The following is an 18522-nucleotide window of genomic DNA, read 5'->3' on the forward strand; positions in this document are numbered from 1 at the left end:
TGTATGTATATATATATATATATATATATAAATCATCAAAGAAAGGTAAATACAATGTTTGAATAAAGGACATAATAAATAAATAACTTGTGTAATAAATTAAATATATTACATATTACACCTGCATAAAGATAGAACCAAAAATATGTACACATTTTAATTCTTTTATGCCTACCTGTAGTTACTTGCTGTATTTGATCTGTTTGCGAATATGTGAGGTAGAAACCTTGTCCAACTTTGATAAAATCACTATGAAATGTTAGGATGGCAATATTGTTTGAAATTCCAATCTGGATTGCATTTTTCTTGCCACATAATAACTGAGTTTCTTGGGTATTTGAAGGATTGCTTACCTGTACAATACAAACAAAAATAATAAAACTAATCGTAATAATATAATTTGCTTATAAGATAATGTTAACTGATACATTAAACGCGTATCAACGCCAATAAAATGTTAACCTTTTGTAGCTATGCTCATCCTACCTCCAAATAATCATAACCACAGACATCTGTGTCCGCTGTTTTCTCTTCGAGATCGAAAACTTCAAACGCCAAATTGATAAAGAAATCCTTTGCTACTTTGATAGTGTACACGCATGTGATATCGTTCGGATATGGCAACGGAAACCAAGGTGAAGAGATATGTCCAGTAATGCCCTCGAAACTTTGAACACAAGCTGCGGATAGAGGCAGATTTTTTGTCAACTGGCAACCAAACAATGATAATATGGGCGAAATATGCCAGCGGAAGCTCGTAAAATAATCACAGCAGAATTTGCATTTTGTGTCTCATTTCCAACTGGAAATAAAATTTGATTAAACATGCAGTGTAAGTTGCTTGCCATATGATAACATTTATAAAACTGACCAAACTATAATGTCAATTAACTACTTACCGGATGCTTTGTCAATATCCTTAACTTCATATGAGGCCAAAAATCCTGAAAATGTGTAATGGTCATTGCTTTTGAACTTTGCAAATACCAGATTACTGTCAGATTCCCACGTCATCGGAGCATTTTGTTTAAATCCACAAAAAGACTTTTCTTTGTTCGTTGAAACATCAAAAAGCTTTAAAAAGATGTAATCAACAAAACTGTTAGTAACTAGGCTATACTTAAATATAGTATTCAAAATTCGTTCTTCCACAGTTTGTAGGCCTATACTTACGTTAATAAAGTCTTTCTCGCAATCAACATGGTCTTCAATGTCAAGGTGCAAAAATTTGATAGTAAAATGTTTTCCGGGAGCCGTCTGAAAGCGGTATTGACACACAATATTATTGCCATATCGATGTGGATAACCGGGAGAAAAAAAATTACCTACATCTGTTGTAAAAAGACCTCCACAGCCTGCAATAAAATTACATCAACAACATTGTTTTTAATATATGTACTGCCTTTCTCATAATGTATCTCGACGTTTACTAAGTATGGATTACTTACTTTGATCGGAAAGACGTGGTTGGAAGTGATACTCGGCGCTAAACCCCGTTTTCACAGTGTGCGAATCTGATACAAACTTGACAAGAACCTCGTTGCCCGTAGAAACCCAAGCAAACGGGGTTTTTGTTCCACAAAATACAACCGGTTCTCCTAATACGTCGTATAACTAAAATACAATTAATATTTAAATTTTAACCATATAAATAGAAGGTGACCGTTCTAATGATGGCGGATCAGGGAAGTGGTGGAGTGGGGTGGGGAAAGCCCCTTCCAACCGTACTGTCTTAAAAAGCAAAATGATACGCATAAACAAGTATCATGAATGAAGATTGCTATAGTAAAGGAAATATTCTGGTGTGGTAGGACTTTAAGCCAAAACATTGGCATTAGAAAGCGGGTATCTTAGCCACCAAGCTACAACACTAATACTGTTACTATTAGCATCCAACACAAATATATCGTTATGCATTAAAATACCGTAATGCTATTTTTTAAATATAGACCTTAGCCTAAGTGTCTTTAATTATCCCATGGTAAACACAATTGTGTATTGTGTATTTGCTTACTTCTACATAGTCATGCTCGCATTTTATTTCTAAGCTTGAAACAGTTTCATCTTCTAAGCTGAATGCTTTAAATGTCACGACAACAATAAAACTGGGCGGTGCATGAATCAAGTATTCCTCGTAGTTATGGTTGTTGGGGTATTTTTCAGGATAGCCTGGACTGGTAAAACTTCCACCCGCAAGCCTTAAAGTAGAATAAAATATTAGCTTCAATAAAAAAAAATACATGTATCAGTGGTCCAGACGAAATCCGACAACATTAGGAATGTTAAATTGTTTTTATTGCCAAAAATAGGCCATATTATTTTGACAATACCAAATCCGACAAATGTAATTGTAAAGTCTTACTGCACTTTTATTCAAATTTACAAGGGAATATTCAGGCAAAAATAAGTCGATCCCAATAGGCCTATGCAAAACATATAAACACGGTGCAATAAAAATAATAGATGTTAAGATGTTTTTCTGTTCACTAAAACAATCTTTGTCAAGATTTGTATGCACCAGGTTTGTGTGGCATATTAAAACATTAAAGTATTATTATAAGGATTTACAAATAGTGATTTCTGTATAGACGTAAATATACCTCCAGAGATAAATGAGGAAATTTCAAGTACAAATCTATGGGGGAATCCTCATATTCAAACAAAATACACTTATCACTGTCAGCAATCACTGGGTAAAAGGAGTAACATAAAATATAATGATCTTGTGAATGTAAATAAGATTAATAAGATAATATTGTGAATTGTTCCAATTTATTGTATAATCCATATATTTTTTTTAGAATACCATGGTATAATTGTTGCAATAAAAATGTAATACAAAGAAACAAATAGAATTTCAAACACCAATAGTTATTTTTATTTTTAATAAAACTGGTTGTGGATGCCGTTATAGAGAAATTGCAAAAAACTTATTTTTTGAAATACCAAAAAGTGGATAAATATTGCATTACCCAGAGTATCATCCATAAAAATATCTTGATTTGTATTTATATATTGTAAATTGGAATGGGGCGAACAGGTTCAGCATGCTATAAAAGCCTCCAAAATGTGTGGTTTTATTAGACGCATTATTCCTTATTAATATTATAAACAAGACTCAACTAGAAAGCTAATTAACTCCAATCAAACCAATAACACTCCAAGAACACTACTTTAGGATAGATAGTAATCGAATATTTACGATACATACAAATGTTCTGCTCCTCTTTTGCGAACAGTTGTCGTAGAATCTAGAGTGTAGAAGCTGTAATCTGGAAACATATTGTATATACTTTATTGATAAGCAGCAATAACAAAATGGTACACACCTGGTAAATCAGTAGTCAGGTTATGCCAATAAAATAATTTTCATTTTTCAATTCATTTATTTCCACACATCATCAAATAAAACATATACTGTACATAGTTCATTGATACAAGTAAGGTATAAGGTTTTAAGATCGGCCCACCCCTTACAAAATAAAGGAAAAAAAATACAAAGACAAACAATTAAACAATTATACACTATTTATTTAAAATAAAGAAAAAAAATCAGTAGTTGCTACATATTTCATAATTACTGTATTAACTTAATGTTCTTTTTATTTATTTATTTATTTTTTAGTTTGAAAATTTAAAACAGATGGTGCAGATTTAAGATTTTGATCAAGAGAATTCCACACTTTAGGTCCAATCAAATTAACAAAATTACGGCTAAAAGTTGTCTGGCATTTGAACAAAATGTAATCATTAGAGGTAAGTGTATTGATAATTGTGTAATTCACCATGTTTCTTAAAGTAATTGTAAAAATGATTCTGGGAGGTAGTTATTATTATCTATACATAAATATTGCAGTTTGAAGCCTATTAATGTCAAAAATATTTAAAGTTATAAATGTAAAAAAAGTTGTTTAGTATGTGATAAAAAATTAGACTTGAAGCAAATTCTACGTGTTTTCCTGTAATTTAAAGAGTTGATCTAATTTTGTTGTTTCTGTGCTAACCCATGGACATAATTGTTGGTGTTTGTTTGTTACCGTACCCCATACCAAATTACAGTAGATAAATAAGGAAGAACCATTGTGTTGTATAAAGAAAATAAAATGTTAGATGGTAAACTATGCTGGAGTTTCCGTATTACGCCTACATTTTTTTTTAATACCCGATTGGATATTTTTGTTATGTGTTGTTTCCAATTTAGTTGAGATTCAATTACGACACCAAGAAAGTTTGTATGATCAGTTTCGTTTATCAATTTTAATATTAAAGTTATTAGTCAAACTGGGATTTTTTCTTTGGTTACAAAAATATATAAATTTAGTTTTATCAATATTTAACGATAATCTATTTACTTTGAACCAATCTAAAATATTTGTTAATTTTTTTTTAAAAAGAAAAATATTAGTATCATCTGCAAATAATATGTAATTAAATAATTTCGAAGAATTTGAGATATCATTAACATAACAAAGAAAAAATAACGGTCCTAAGGTAGATCCCTGGGGTACACCACACGATACCGGCAGTAAGGTAGAACTATGAGAATTAAAACCTGTAAACTGTTTTTGTCATAAAGGTAATTTGAAAGTAAAGAAAGTGGGAGACCTCTTATACAATAATGGTTAAGTTTCGATATAAGAATGATATAATTAATATTGTTAAAGGTTTTTGATAGATCCATAAAATAATCGGTAACAATAGCCATAAAAAACTCATACTTACAGTCAAACCGTGTACGAGGATAGCTGCGGTAATTTGCATTCACTTGATGTTGTTCATTACTGTTGTGTTTGAAGTGAAGCAGGACCTATAACGAAAGTATGTAAAAAAAAGAACATATTAGCACATTTAAATGCAATGCTTATAATGCAGTGACCAATTTTACAGAATATTCTAACCTCATTTGCATCAGAAGTCCAGGTGAATGGCTGGTATTCGGTTCCGCAATACATTGATTGTCTTTGAGTGGTTGTATCAATTATCTGAAATGTTTTAAAAAATTGTTTCAGACTGTAAAATCCATTTTTCCCAAACAAAGTAAGACATAGGAATTATCTAGGGTGCGCACCACTTCGCAATAAAAGCTTCACTGGAAATTTTGAAAGCAATATCATCACATTTCATCATATTTTTGTCAACTAGCGCCCCCACTTAATTGAGCCTTCCCACTACACATTGTCTCTTTCATCAGTCTCCCAATTTTAAGGTCCTAGATACGCAAGTGCCTAGGAAACATGGCCACTCACGCGCAGAATTACCCAGGCTTGCAGGTCTGTTGCCTGTATAACAGTGGACAAGCAAGTGAAAGAGGCCTAAGAATGGCAAACAAACTTCTAAACTACAATTTGTTTTAGGCCTATATCTAATACCGTACATTGAAGATCGAAACATTTTAATCATCAAAACTTTTTAATTTTTTAATATACCAAAGGTGGTCAGATATCTTCAAAAATGATCAGATTTCGTCCGTTTTTCTTCATAATGACGTTTGAAACCTACTAGAACAGAAGTGGGCTAAAAGTCAATTATTACTTGTATAATGTGTATCCCATCCCATTGATACACATACAAAGCCAATTATATATAATTAGCTTTATTATCTGGTTAAATATTTCTCTTGAATGTCAATCAATTGAATTTTAAGTACAGTGTCAGTTATAGCACATCTGAGAAAATATAAACATTTACAAGTAGACCTACACATGACTAACCTTCATGAAGCTGCTACAAGATTGCTCAGATAAGACAAAATCGCTGATCGTTAATATAACCCGCTGTAGATCGTTAGGATGCGACCTTATGATGAGAAATGAGTCTGTAGTTGTGGCTGTGGTTTGCGGCCAACTAAACACACCTGGTCGTTCGGCATCTTTGAATGATATAACAGCTAATAAAAATAAAATGCAAGAGTTAAGAAAACCAAGTTTATGCTTAAAATAAAACCCATTAGGTAATTAAAGTATTATCTTTTTAAGAAGTTATTACAGTTCAACAAAGTTTTACTTACCAGCAGCTTGAATAGTTGAAATTGATCTATATGTTGCATTATACACCAAGTAATTGCGATAGGGTGTGAGAGCACAATATGATACAATGAACTCGTTACTTTGAGATGTCCACGAAAACGGGTAAAGATTTCCGTATACGTCTATTCCTCCGTTATCATCGGCTCGATCATTGATCTATAATTATACAGTACCGGTAGTTAAAGTTAACACTCTTTTCTGTTAAATTATAAATACAGTATTGTGACATTTTGAAGTTACGTTTATTACTTTGTGCAAAACCCGCCATGTAACTTACTCTAAACTGAGGACAATCGTCGAATTGGTAATCAAACTCATTGAATGTTAATACAATTTTCTGGCTTGGATGTACGTGAATTACATTGGAGCAATCCTCTAAAAAAAAACTGGATGTCGGTATAGGTGTATTTGTTGTGGCTAAAATTCCTTGTTCATCATAGTTGACAGCAGAGCAATCTGAAATGAAATACAAGTATATTTCCGACATACTGCATCAAGAGAGTTAAGATTCTATTATTATACATTTATTATAAACCTAGACCTAATTTACAAAGACTTTTCAACAGAAAAGAATACAATTTATTTAGCCAATCAAATATATTAACATTACGGTAGAGGACAACCAAGTCCACAAAGAAGACAATGTTTTCTACGATACGATGCTCCTTTATTGTCATTTTACTATTATGTTAAAAATGAAATTAGTGTTGATTTGTTAATTCTCACTAGAAGTATCATCGATGTTTAATGGTACTATTTATTGAAGCAATGGGATGTATTTTCACATCTTAAAAAATACATTGTTCGGAGAGATGACATGACAACGTCCTGTTATCATTAGCGTATGTGCACCAGTGCCAGTATAGCATACACCCCGGCATTTTGAGGACCATGACTACTTTCTGATATAACGGGATTATTAGCATATTTGTGAGCCCAAATTGAATAATTCAGATAGATTTTAAATACAAAAATGCACCAAATTATTTTGGGAAATTGAATTTTAAAGGTAGAAAATTGAATTTTGTTTAGACCTTGATGGTAAAAAAACTGGCATGGTCAGATACGCGCTCGGGCCATTGTGTTATTTGTCAAAAATAATAAAATATCAACGGTCGACAATTTTCTTATTTTTTTTTTTGAAAGTTTAACCTCTATAAGAAGCACATGCTTTGACAATTTGAAAAGAGACCTATATGTAAAATTTATAAGTATTTCCGGAACATTTTTGCAGAAGGTTCATGTAAATTTAAACACCATTTACTTTTAGAAAATATTTATGATGTATACCAAAATAAAGAAATTTGTAAATCAAAAATAATAAAAAAAACTGTTATTGATAACTAAGTTTTTTTCTTAATTATAATAATGAGAGTAATATTCCCTTCGCAAAAACATAGTTTTACTGTTACCATGTAATTATACAGTACATACTTTTAAAACTAATTAAAAATTAAGATTGTTGTTGTTTGTTACCATTAGATTTATTTAGTAATTTTATATATTTTGATTGTAATGTTGTAAGAGGTGTATGGGTGTTCCTCTGTTATAAAAAAAAGTGAAGCAATAAATCCTATCTTGCTACTATTATCAAGGTATTAACTCAGTAACAGCCCTGTTTATAATAAAGAAAAAAACCAAATGAGCATAAACTGTTTCTTGCAAACTTTCCTTGTTTTCTGTTTGTTGCAAAATGAACTAAGATAATAAAAATCAAATGGACTATCTCATCTTTAAAAGAGACCCATCGAAACTTTGTAAATATTCCCTCATTCAGTGACATCATGCACCTACCTACACAGATAAACACAATTGACCCTGATGAAGAAGAGGTGTCATTAGTGGGTGGGGAAAATGCAATTGCTTAGAGATTCACTGATAAAAGACTTCGCTGATAAAAGCATCACATTATTTAATTTATTCGAAGAAGGCCCCTGGATGTCAACCGACTTTCTAGTTTACGCTGGAAGGGTCACCCTTTATAAATATAGTTTAAAAAAAAGCCTAAGCCAGACTAATTATACGTAAAGAGAAATGACTACATTGCAGACCAAAATAACTAAACAGACCATATAGGATCACCAAAATCTGAAAAATATGATATCTGGTAAAAAGACGGTGTTGACCTACGCAAAGACGAGTAGACAATGATGAGAGATGGTAAACGCCTACAGTTGTTTACATGATTCCGTTGTCTTAATAATGAAAAAAAAAAAAAAAAAAAAAAAAAAAAACCTACATATTACAAGTAGCTCCAAAACGCGTCAAATCGCATCAATTAGTAAAATGCATGATACCTTCTGTATCTCTGAATTCTTTCGAAACTGTTGTTTCAAAACCAGTAAATGAGATCGTTGAGTCTGTGCGAAATCTCAAGAGAAGACTGTTACCAGAGGATGTCCACGTAACCTGTTCCTGTGTTCCACAGACTTTGTCAATAGCACCTGTTAGTACATCTTCAATCTACAATATAGACATATAGGCCTATATATAATTCATTTACCTGAATATCAATGTAATATTTATCTTATTTCTAAGGTTTGTGAAAACATAAAATTACAATGTCAAAGCGCAAAATCTATCTAACATATGGGTGCCGTGTTGCCAATTATATAATCATAATAAAAGTGCTCATCACCAGAATCGTTTTGAATCCATATTTTACCTCAAGATAATCTTGGTTGCAGTCGCCCTGTTGGAGTATAAAATTACTAAACTGAAGGAAGATTCGTTCATCGGGTTTTAACTGTACAGTTATATCACAGATCTCATCCTTTATATAAAGATCGTTAGATCGACGTGACTTGATAGTTGAAGTGTCTGATGCTTTTAAGTCGACATAGTCATGGCAATCTATAAATTAGGACAATGAAAATGCCTACATTGACAATTAACTTTGGAGATTTTTCTTACATTTTCTTTTAATGGTAATAAGAAAAAATAAAACCACTTACCTAGACTGGATTCCGTGTCCTTGTTTGGGATATAAGCGATATTTTGCCTAAAAAAATATGGGTAAAAACTCACCGCGTTGAATGAAGATTCCAAACACATCCGCAAAGCCTATACCTTCGCCTGTGGGAAAAGTAATTAATTGTAATATTCTGATGTCCAATGCGTGTCGAGCGAATTGAGCAAATGTGTATTGAGACGCGCAGACGCTTCAAATAAATTTAAATTAAATATTACAGCCTAAGTTTGTAAGTCTTATTTTATAAAACACCAATTATGTCAACAGTTTAAAGAAAAAATTTGGAACCTACTAGTTCAATATTTCATTATTATATTTAAATTATCCAATCATCAACTTTTTACACAAATATATCTTGCATTTAATATTATTTTACCTTAAACAATGAACAAAAATAATACTAGTTTAATCAAGGGCCCAGCATGAACAGCGCCCGTAAAGATGAATTTGGAGATTTAATTGAGTCTGCTCAGTAAATACAGAAATGTTACAATTAACAGTAGAAGTATCTCCGGCGGTATTACGCGAGCTATAAGCAAACTACAGTCGTCCAGTAGTTGTAGTTTCATAATAGGAACTACCGACACCTGACGAAACGTCCTCCAAATCTAACCATAATTTTCCAAAAGTGCAATTTGAATCGGACGCGTGAACATCATTAAAGATGAATTTGGACATTTAATTGAGGAATCTCCTCAGTAAAAACAGAAACTTTACAATTACCAGTAGATGTATCTCCGGCGGTGTTACGTGAGCTATAAGCAAAGTACGGTCGTCCACTAGTTGTAGTTTCATAATAGCAACTACCGACGCCTGACGAAACGTCCTCCAAATCTAACCATACTTTACCATATGAGCAATTTGAATCGGACGCATGACCATCCCTAATGTAGTAATGAAAACAATAAGTTCAACTTATATTCAGTACATACTAAGTAAAGTTCAAATATGTATTTATACTCATTTTATATACTCACTCAATTTCAAATGGTAAAGAAAATTCTCGACGGTTCTTGCCGGTAAAATCACATTCCCTGAGATCTGTGTAAGGGCTATATATCAGATTTTCGCATGTAAACCAATCATCATTATTCGTTGATTCCTCGGCATAAAATCTGAACTGTTTAACTCCAACACCATCTTTATACAAGTTGATTTTTATCTGTGTAGGGCAATAAAAAAATTTGTGCCTTGATTTTAAAGTATGTATGTAAGAACTTCAAATTTAAAACTCAATTAAAACCAATACGGTAAATGTTTACCCTCTTGATTCCTATATCGGCCCAATCCAACATCAAGTCACTTTTGTAAAGCCCCCTATACTGTGTAGATTTAATATCAGGGGGAAAATATCCATATGCTCTCGAGTCTATCCATCGGCTGTATGTGTCTTCATTATTTCCGGCAACATTACGGAAGATTAGCTCCCATTCTATAAAGAATAATAATTAGTAGAAACGACACGTATTTAAAATCACACACTTTCAAACTATTAAGCTTTTAAATTTAGTCAACTAAATGTATACTTAAATGCTGTCACCGATATCTTAAAACTTTTTAAAAGATCTAGTTTGGGATTGAATTATTGATATATGTAGATGCATGTATTATGCATTATAGAACCATTAAAATGAGTACCGGGTGGGGGTGTTCTTTGAAGTGATCTGTACGTAGCTCTGAATCCTCTGAATTCTTCGTCTGAATCAGAGGTAAAGGTCACAATCACGGCGTTGCTTCGAGATATCCAAGTAAACTCTTGCTGATGACCACAGTACTCCTCCAATAAAAAGTTACTATAGTAAAGATCTTTTACCTACAAAAATAAATACAATCTATTAGTTTACAGGATTGTCGTATACATGAGTTACACCTTTCATCTAAGTATGGGTAATGATTACGATATTTCCAGTAGGTCATACGAAGTTAAATTATAATGGAAACGTAAAATAAGTACATACAACAATCTTATCTGGACAAGAAAACGTTTCATAGGGGCGTTTCGACAGAGTACTGGTACTACGACGCACTCTACTCGTAAACGGGGAAGAGAACGAGTCTTCACTCTCTAACCAAAAGTCTCTGAATTGGATTAAAATGTATTGGTCCGCCGGAACTTGTATATAGTAGTGGACTTCAGCATCTGCAGGATAGGCGGCTGGAAAATGTGGACTTGTAAATGTACCGGAAACATCAATCATTTCAACGTTGAATTCTAATAAGATGAATTTCAGTACTATTAATATTACCAGTCAGTTATTCATGATTGTATAATTAGTATTACAACTGTACTCATTACACGGGCACGATAATTATATATTTAAGACATGTGACAATTGATATTTAACTATTATTTAACTAAATAAATTTAAAAAGTGCTGTTATACCAGAAGCAGGAGGTCTGTCGTTAACTTCATAGCCAATAATGAATCCTTGGTATTTCTGCGAATCATCGGTCAAGAATTGTATCCTCACTTCATTGCTGTCGGACATCCATGCAAACTGTGGCATTATACCACAATACGTTTCTGAACGTCTTGATAACAAATCTTCAACCTATGTAGTATTTGCATAAATGATCGAATCTTAAGTCCCTTTTATTTACACATATAAATCATTCGTATTATTGAAAAAATAAAATAAACATTTTATATTCTATAATGAATTACTCATTTCAAAAAAATATTTGACATTGTCCTAGTAAGGTTAAAATAAAGAAGGGCGGGGGGGGGGGGGGGGGGGTTGTTTGGGGAAATAGATCTATCCTCTCTTGTATAAAGATATCACGTATAATATATAACTTACAGATGCCATGCTGAATTTTAAACGGAAAAAATCCTAGGCAGAATTGTAACTGTAAAGAGCACGTTATTATCCCCGACGGACAGTGTTTTCGACAGTCTTCTCGATGGAGCTTCATTTGCGCAATTGAGGTCACATGCATATATATATATTTAGAAACAACATATTGTCAATTAAAGTAGGTATGATTGTCTTACTAAACTTCAAAAGCGATGTGTAGAGTTTCCCTTTTAATTTTATTTATTAATTTTTAATTTAATTTTAATTATTTTTAAAATACATTTATTATTATTATTATTATTATTATTATTATTATTATTTTATTATTATTTTATTATTATTTTATTATTATTTTATTATTATTATCATTATTATTATCATTATTATTATCATTATTATCATTATTACTACTACTATTACTACTATTATTATTACTATTATTTATTATGTTGAAATTAAGTAAGCTATGTATTAAATTAACTCATTATCGTTATTTGCTCAACTTTTAATTTGTATGTTTTATGGACGCACCAGTATTTTGTGTGTGCTACTGTTTAAAAAGTGAAAACCAAGTAAAAAAGTTTATCTGAAAACGGACAGGGGTCATGCTGCGCTAAGTCTAAGTCAATGAAACGTGTTTTGTAAATCATAAAACATGATTTAAACCCTGAATTCCCGATACGTAACTATAGAAATAACTGAACGAGATAACATGAAAACTAGGATCTTGTCTTAGTGGTCATGAATAATTGATTTATTCTATCTAATCGAGACGTTAATATACTAAGACGGCAAGCGAGCGCACCCTCTAGTGATTGCAATATAGTATAGTAATTGAAATGATATTAATAATATTTATTGTATGCCAAAATATGTATTGTAATAACAGTATAGAACAATAGCACAATAGTAATAGGCCTAATTGATGTTATTAATTAATTATTATTATTAATTCATTTATTATTATTATTATTAATTTTATAAGTATTAGTGATAAAAGTATAGTATTAGTAAAAAATTAATAAAAGTACAAAATTATAAAACTACATATTGGTAATAATAGTTTATGTTATATATACAAAATTAGTGTAGAGTTATATAGTATTGCACAGTTACTTTTCATTTTATCTCACCATTAGCTTATCAGCTGTGCAGGATGTACTGGGTTCTAAGTTAAACTGGTCAAAATACAAAACTATTCTATGATGGGGATCCGCATGCAGCACATATTCGCAGTGTAGATCGTTATTGTAGTAATCTGGGAAATTATCTGATGTAATGAATCCTTGCCGAAGGTTAACCTCGCTGGTAATATCAATAAAGGAATAGCAACCTGGAGAAAATCATTTAGATCTTAAGTAAATATAACAAATGTTGTTTTTATTATAATGGAGTGGAGTTGAAAAAACTCCACCCTCTAATCATATGATACTTGGAATATATATATATATATATATACTGTATATATATACACATACATACATACACACACATACATACACATCTATAGAATACATACACACACACATCTATCTATACACCCATACATACACACATACATACACAACTATAGAAATAACTGAACGAGATAACATGAAAACTAGGATCTTGTTTTAGTGGTCATGAATAATTGATTTCTTCAAAGACGTTAATATACTAAGACGGCAAGCGAGCGCACTCAACAAATGACGATATTAAACTTCAATATGTTTTAGGAGGAGATTCAGTTTTTATTTGTGATGAATTTACCTCTATTTTTGATAATTTCTGTAAAAAATGCGTCATGAATGCTTGGGAGAAACGCTCACAACTAAAAAATTCACAACATTAGTTTACTGTAAATGTATTGTTGCTTATCAAATTGTATAATGTTAATTTCCCCCCCCCCCCACAAGTGGACTCTACATCGTAGTCTGTATTCCTTAAGTTTAGTAGGTCTACTTTGATATCTTTTTGTTGTAAGACTTTTTCATCTTTAGATTTTATATTTTTAGGTTAGTTATTTTAAGCATTTACTTTACAGTTGACATGTAAAGTATTTCTGAGTATTAAATGTGATGTGATCTCATCTAATTTCATATGTTATTTTTCTACCTTTCTTTAATTTTGTAATATTAATTTTTATACAGTCGATTATTATATATTTTGTTTGTTAAATTTTACCCTATTTTGTTTGTACGAACGCACCAATTGATATCGAGTGCCACCGATTCAAAGGTGTATGTTCAAATAAATAAATAAACATCTATATACATGCAAATATATACACATACATACACATAAAAATACATATACTTATATATACACATATATATATACACATATATACTTATATATACTTATATATACAAAATCAACTAAGCATCCACTGGAAGGAATCCCAATATCTGCAGACGGATCCGTTTCGGCCTTCCAGGCCTCATCAGTGCAGCTAGGGTATAGACCCAAACGAAACGTTCGACCAGCTTAGGTAGGGCCCAAACTAGTCCTACGACCACTAATGATTACAGAGCCAAACCAAGGCAATATATATACAAAGCCCATGTGTGAATGCAAATAGTGGAATACAAGCTATGTGGCTCGGTTCCAGTAGATACAGAGAATATTTTGTCATTCTTAACGCGTCCTACGAAAATCTTACGAGACTTATATGTAGGCCCTATATAAAGATATATATATATATAAAGATATATATATATATATATATAAGCTATATACGCATACATATTATATTTAAAGTATTGCAGTTATTTTTCATTTCATCTTGCCGTTATCTAGCCTTATCAGCTGTGCAGGATGTACTAGGTTCCTGTTATACCAAACGTTGACAAGGACTATAGGAGTAGCCGAAATATTCGCCTAATAAATTTTAGTGTTGCTAAAGTCAAAATCTTACGTATTTGAGTTTCATTACCGTTACGCTATATTTATTATATTCTATGTTTTGAAACAAAAAATTATGACAAGGCATGTACACTATAGAACACTATACAAGTCTCCCTATGAGGCTTAAGGAGAAGTATTTTTTGATCGTAACATTGACAGGACCTTAAATTGAACGACAAACATCTTAGCCACCAAGCTATAATTCCACTCCACAACAACATGGCCGTTTCAAGGATTGGTGGGAGGTGCGGGGTGAGCAAAGGTGGACCAACAGTGGAGAGCAGAGCCGGTTGGATCGCGAATTCGATTTTCCGTTACTATTTCAAACCCAAATACTGGTCTAACGATATGCTGCTAATTAAAGTGTTAAGATTTAAGATTCCCTTTTCATTTTTATTAAAGACATTTTTTATTTATTCAGTACTCGTCAGTACAGAGTGTCTTAAAAGTGTGGACCTTTTCCAATGTATGGTGCGTACACACCATCGCAAAACAACCTCTTCCCCTTTTAATGGATACGGGCCTGAAGAAACACAAAGGACAATAAACTTGAATCTTGGAGTGTGATAAAAATAAATTGCCTCCAATAGGGGTCTGAAACTGTAAATTTTTATTTTGAAAAGGTATTTTTCAAAAACTTACTTGGGACAGCATCTAATGTACTGTACGTTGCTTCAAACCTATTAAAAACCAGGTTAGAGTCTGTGACAAAATCTAATTGCACTTCATTTGATTCAGAAACCCAGGAGAAAGTCTGCTTTGTACCACAGTAGCTAGTTACACGATGAGATGAAGTCATATCAGAGAGCTGCAAAAGAAAATTGTATTTTGCAATAAATTGTATTTTTAAGGCCGGGCAAAAACAATTTTAATAGGCCTATTACTTCTGTTGACATTGTCTGAATAGAGTTGTACCTCAACTAAATTTCCACATGTGCAAACGCTCTTTTCTGTTAATCCCATATTTGTTTCCAGCTGAAGTCCCTCCAGAATGAATTCTTGGAAAGCTATAAGAATTCTTTTAGATTTCTCAACTTGTATTTTAAGACGACAGAACTGCTGTATAGCATTCTTTTCTGGCCAATACGGAGACGTCAAAACACCAGTCGCTCCAGTATATTCTCTGTCGCACACTAAAAATAAAGATTTAATAGAAAGAACACTTGTTTAAAGACAGGCAATAACAACATCAATAACAACAACTACGGTATAGTAATTTATAAGGACCAAATGTTTGTGAAGATTTAACGCCCAAACGCGTGCACAAATCCGGAAAAAATATATTGTAGCACCATTGTTTTACGTGTTTTACCATTAAGGGCATATTTTGGGTTCCTATTTATGTTAATTAAATTACTGAATTAATTAATATTGGACGAGGACTTGTGTCATACTTCGAAAGCAACACATGCCAGAATTCAAACGACGTTAGTACAGTACAGTGGAAGGAGCAGAGTAATATTTATGCAAGCGTAAAGTACCATTTCAGTGGCCATGTTAACCGCTAAAATAAAAAGTAAATTTCTACATCCATCACATTTTAGCATTTACTGCACTAGTTTTTACTATAATTATTCTTTATCAGTATCTTTCCTGCTTTAACCAAAATTATTGGTTGGTTTTTCAGATTTTTTAGGTGTAATGCACACCAAGGATAACCCACTTACTTCAAATGGGGTCCTTCTGGTGGTGAATTTGGCAGTACACCGTGATATAATCATCTATTCTTTTTCTTTGAGTGTACTGCATTCTTTAACGTGCACATGAGCCATTTTGCATATGGACCAACGGCTTACACGTCTCATCCAAAACTTGCATTTCAACCCTCTAGCTGAAACATTAGGAGAGCAGCGATGGGTTTTGGACCGGGGTCCAACAGATCCCCATGGTTTAGCTTACACACGGCAATGGCTACCACCAGCTTAGCGGACTGAACTAGCTCACCTCTTCCTTATATAAAAGGTAAATTGTCTTTCATTTGCAAAGGTCTTTCAAAAAATTATGCCTTAGGATCTTGTATTTGGCCGACTGGGCTCTACAACCTTATTTACTCTAAACATCCATAGGATAATTTTCAAGCAAACTATTATATTTGAAATTATTATTTGAAGTTACACAAGTCTATCAGAAAATAAAAGAATGACAAGACAGTAAGTAGAATGTTCCTCCCACGTTATGTACAGTAGTGCCCTTTTCTTTCTGAGACCCCCCTCCTACAACTATATATGGATCCGCCCAAGTACTCGTTCTCATGAAAGGCGCCAAAAGCGACCTTCTCTCGAGTAGTAGTAGTAGTAATAGTAAAATAAATAAATAAATAAATAAATAATAATAATAATAATAATACGTTTTATTTATGAATATTGCCCTTCAGTTTAGTTTGTTCACAGTGCCATATATTACAAGATTTATTTGTCTCATAATACAATAATATTATTACATTAATTGCTATATAACACAAGTAGCAGGATCGTCTAGCTATGTATGTTATGTAGTAATTTGCACTTACTTGAGCACGGTTGTGAATTGCATGGGCGCGTTTTCGGAGCAAGTAATTCAGGAATTGCAGGTACTTCACAGTAGGTTACGGCAACTTTTTGTCGATCTACACCGGTTGAATAACACACCTTATTCAGAAACTCGATACCTTTAATAAAAATTTAATATTATACTCTGTACAAGCTAATATTTTGTATATAGAAAATCATGATTTCGCTATACATTGATTTAGTCAAACATACTAAAAATAGGCTCATGATAGGAGCAAGACAGGAGCATGAGTATGCTGCAGAAACTAGGCCAAAAATTACTTTAAACATAGTCCATTATCGGATAAGCTGCTATCAGCCATTTGGTCATCTGTCAGAACATAGGTTCAATTACCAACTCCCTGATCAGATGGACGAGTAGTTGGAACACGAATTCGTGAAGAACCTTAACCTATTTTACAGAAGAATTTTAACACATTCAATTACAGAGGAATTAGACCGCCATAGCATAGAGTATAGCCTACCTACGCAAGCGCAGTATACTAATAAAGATGAATGGTATAAATAATCCTCGTTCCACCCTTACCTCCATTACACGGTGCACTACAGTCTCCATATTCGGCTACCCACTCATGTGATTGCCCGTAGATATTAGGTAATAGGGCCTATCGAATTCAAATTTACATGAAAAATTTACACAAATACAAAGAGTGGTATATCATATATTTTGCATTGAAAATTAATTTCTCTCAGCCGGGCACTCACTGTGCCGACGGTCGTCTGCCTACGTGATTCTGTGCAGATCGCAACGCGATGACGCACGCGCAACGGATCATTTTACTGTTCATAGTGTCACCTGAGTCACTATGACCACTGCTTGGGATTTATCCCAAGATCTTGGGATTTTTAATGACACCTTTGGATCTTGGGATTTTTTGTTAAATTTTATTTAAATCTTGGGATTTTTGGAATTTTAAATTTTTTTTTAATCAATTCGTGAACAAATAGGCTGCTAATGACCTTTTTTAACACCATAGTTGACAGTTGTGAATGAGGATTGTTATTTGTTCAAAAAGACAAGTTCTCTAATAATCGTTTTGGAATCATTTTCCAAAAATAATAAGGTGTATGTTTTAAGTTAAATCTCTTGATATGTGTCCCATTCGACGGATATGCCGTTTGCTTCAGTGTAGGGTAGTAAAGTTGAGCAAGAAGCATCATTATTGGTATTATTAATTATTATTATTATGCATTTTTTTTCATTTTTTATTTTATTTCTTATATTTTCTTTTTTTTTCTTTTTCCATGTTTATTATCTAATAACATTTATAATTGTGTATAATCGTATGGT

General features: G+C 32.4%; 1 protein-coding gene across 1 annotated transcript in view; it reads right to left on the bottom strand.

Moving 5' to 3' along the window:
- LOC117105618 (cubilin-like) overlaps nucleotides 1–18522 on the bottom strand; it is a 24540-nt gene that overhangs the window by 4597 nt on the left and 1421 nt on the right. The window contains exons 2-27 of the mRNA XM_033246794.1: nucleotides 17758–17836; nucleotides 17192–17329; nucleotides 15598–15815; nucleotides 15325–15490; nucleotides 12930–13129; nucleotides 11382–11550; nucleotides 10956–11209; nucleotides 10636–10810; nucleotides 10260–10429; nucleotides 9975–10159; nucleotides 9721–9881; nucleotides 9054–9101; nucleotides 8692–8879; nucleotides 8324–8489; nucleotides 6304–6482; nucleotides 6008–6182; nucleotides 5712–5887; nucleotides 4899–4982; nucleotides 4723–4807; nucleotides 3212–3272; nucleotides 2015–2198; nucleotides 1449–1614; nucleotides 1174–1355; nucleotides 900–1074; nucleotides 487–680; nucleotides 176–353 (exon numbers count right to left, since the gene is read on the bottom strand). Coding sequence (XP_033102685.1) covers nucleotides 176–353; nucleotides 487–680; nucleotides 900–1074; nucleotides 1174–1355; nucleotides 1449–1614; nucleotides 2015–2198; nucleotides 3212–3272; nucleotides 4723–4807; nucleotides 4899–4982; nucleotides 5712–5887; nucleotides 6008–6182; nucleotides 6304–6482; nucleotides 8324–8489; nucleotides 8692–8879; nucleotides 9054–9101; nucleotides 9721–9881; nucleotides 9975–10159; nucleotides 10260–10429; nucleotides 10636–10810; nucleotides 10956–11209; nucleotides 11382–11550; nucleotides 12930–13129; nucleotides 15325–15490; nucleotides 15598–15815; nucleotides 17192–17329; nucleotides 17758–17836 — 4156 coding nt within the window. The remainder of the gene's footprint in view (nucleotides 1–175; nucleotides 354–486; nucleotides 681–899; nucleotides 1075–1173; nucleotides 1356–1448; nucleotides 1615–2014; nucleotides 2199–3211; nucleotides 3273–4722; nucleotides 4808–4898; nucleotides 4983–5711; nucleotides 5888–6007; nucleotides 6183–6303; nucleotides 6483–8323; nucleotides 8490–8691; nucleotides 8880–9053; nucleotides 9102–9720; nucleotides 9882–9974; nucleotides 10160–10259; nucleotides 10430–10635; nucleotides 10811–10955; nucleotides 11210–11381; nucleotides 11551–12929; nucleotides 13130–15324; nucleotides 15491–15597; nucleotides 15816–17191; nucleotides 17330–17757; nucleotides 17837–18522) is intronic.

Source organism: Anneissia japonica, unplaced genomic scaffold (assembly GCF_011630105.1).
Source record: "Anneissia japonica isolate Jap-2015-1 unplaced genomic scaffold, ASM1163010v1 scaffold2320_len370340_cov150, whole genome shotgun sequence".
Taxonomy (NCBI): domain Eukaryota; kingdom Metazoa; phylum Echinodermata; class Crinoidea; order Comatulida; family Comatulidae; genus Anneissia; species Anneissia japonica.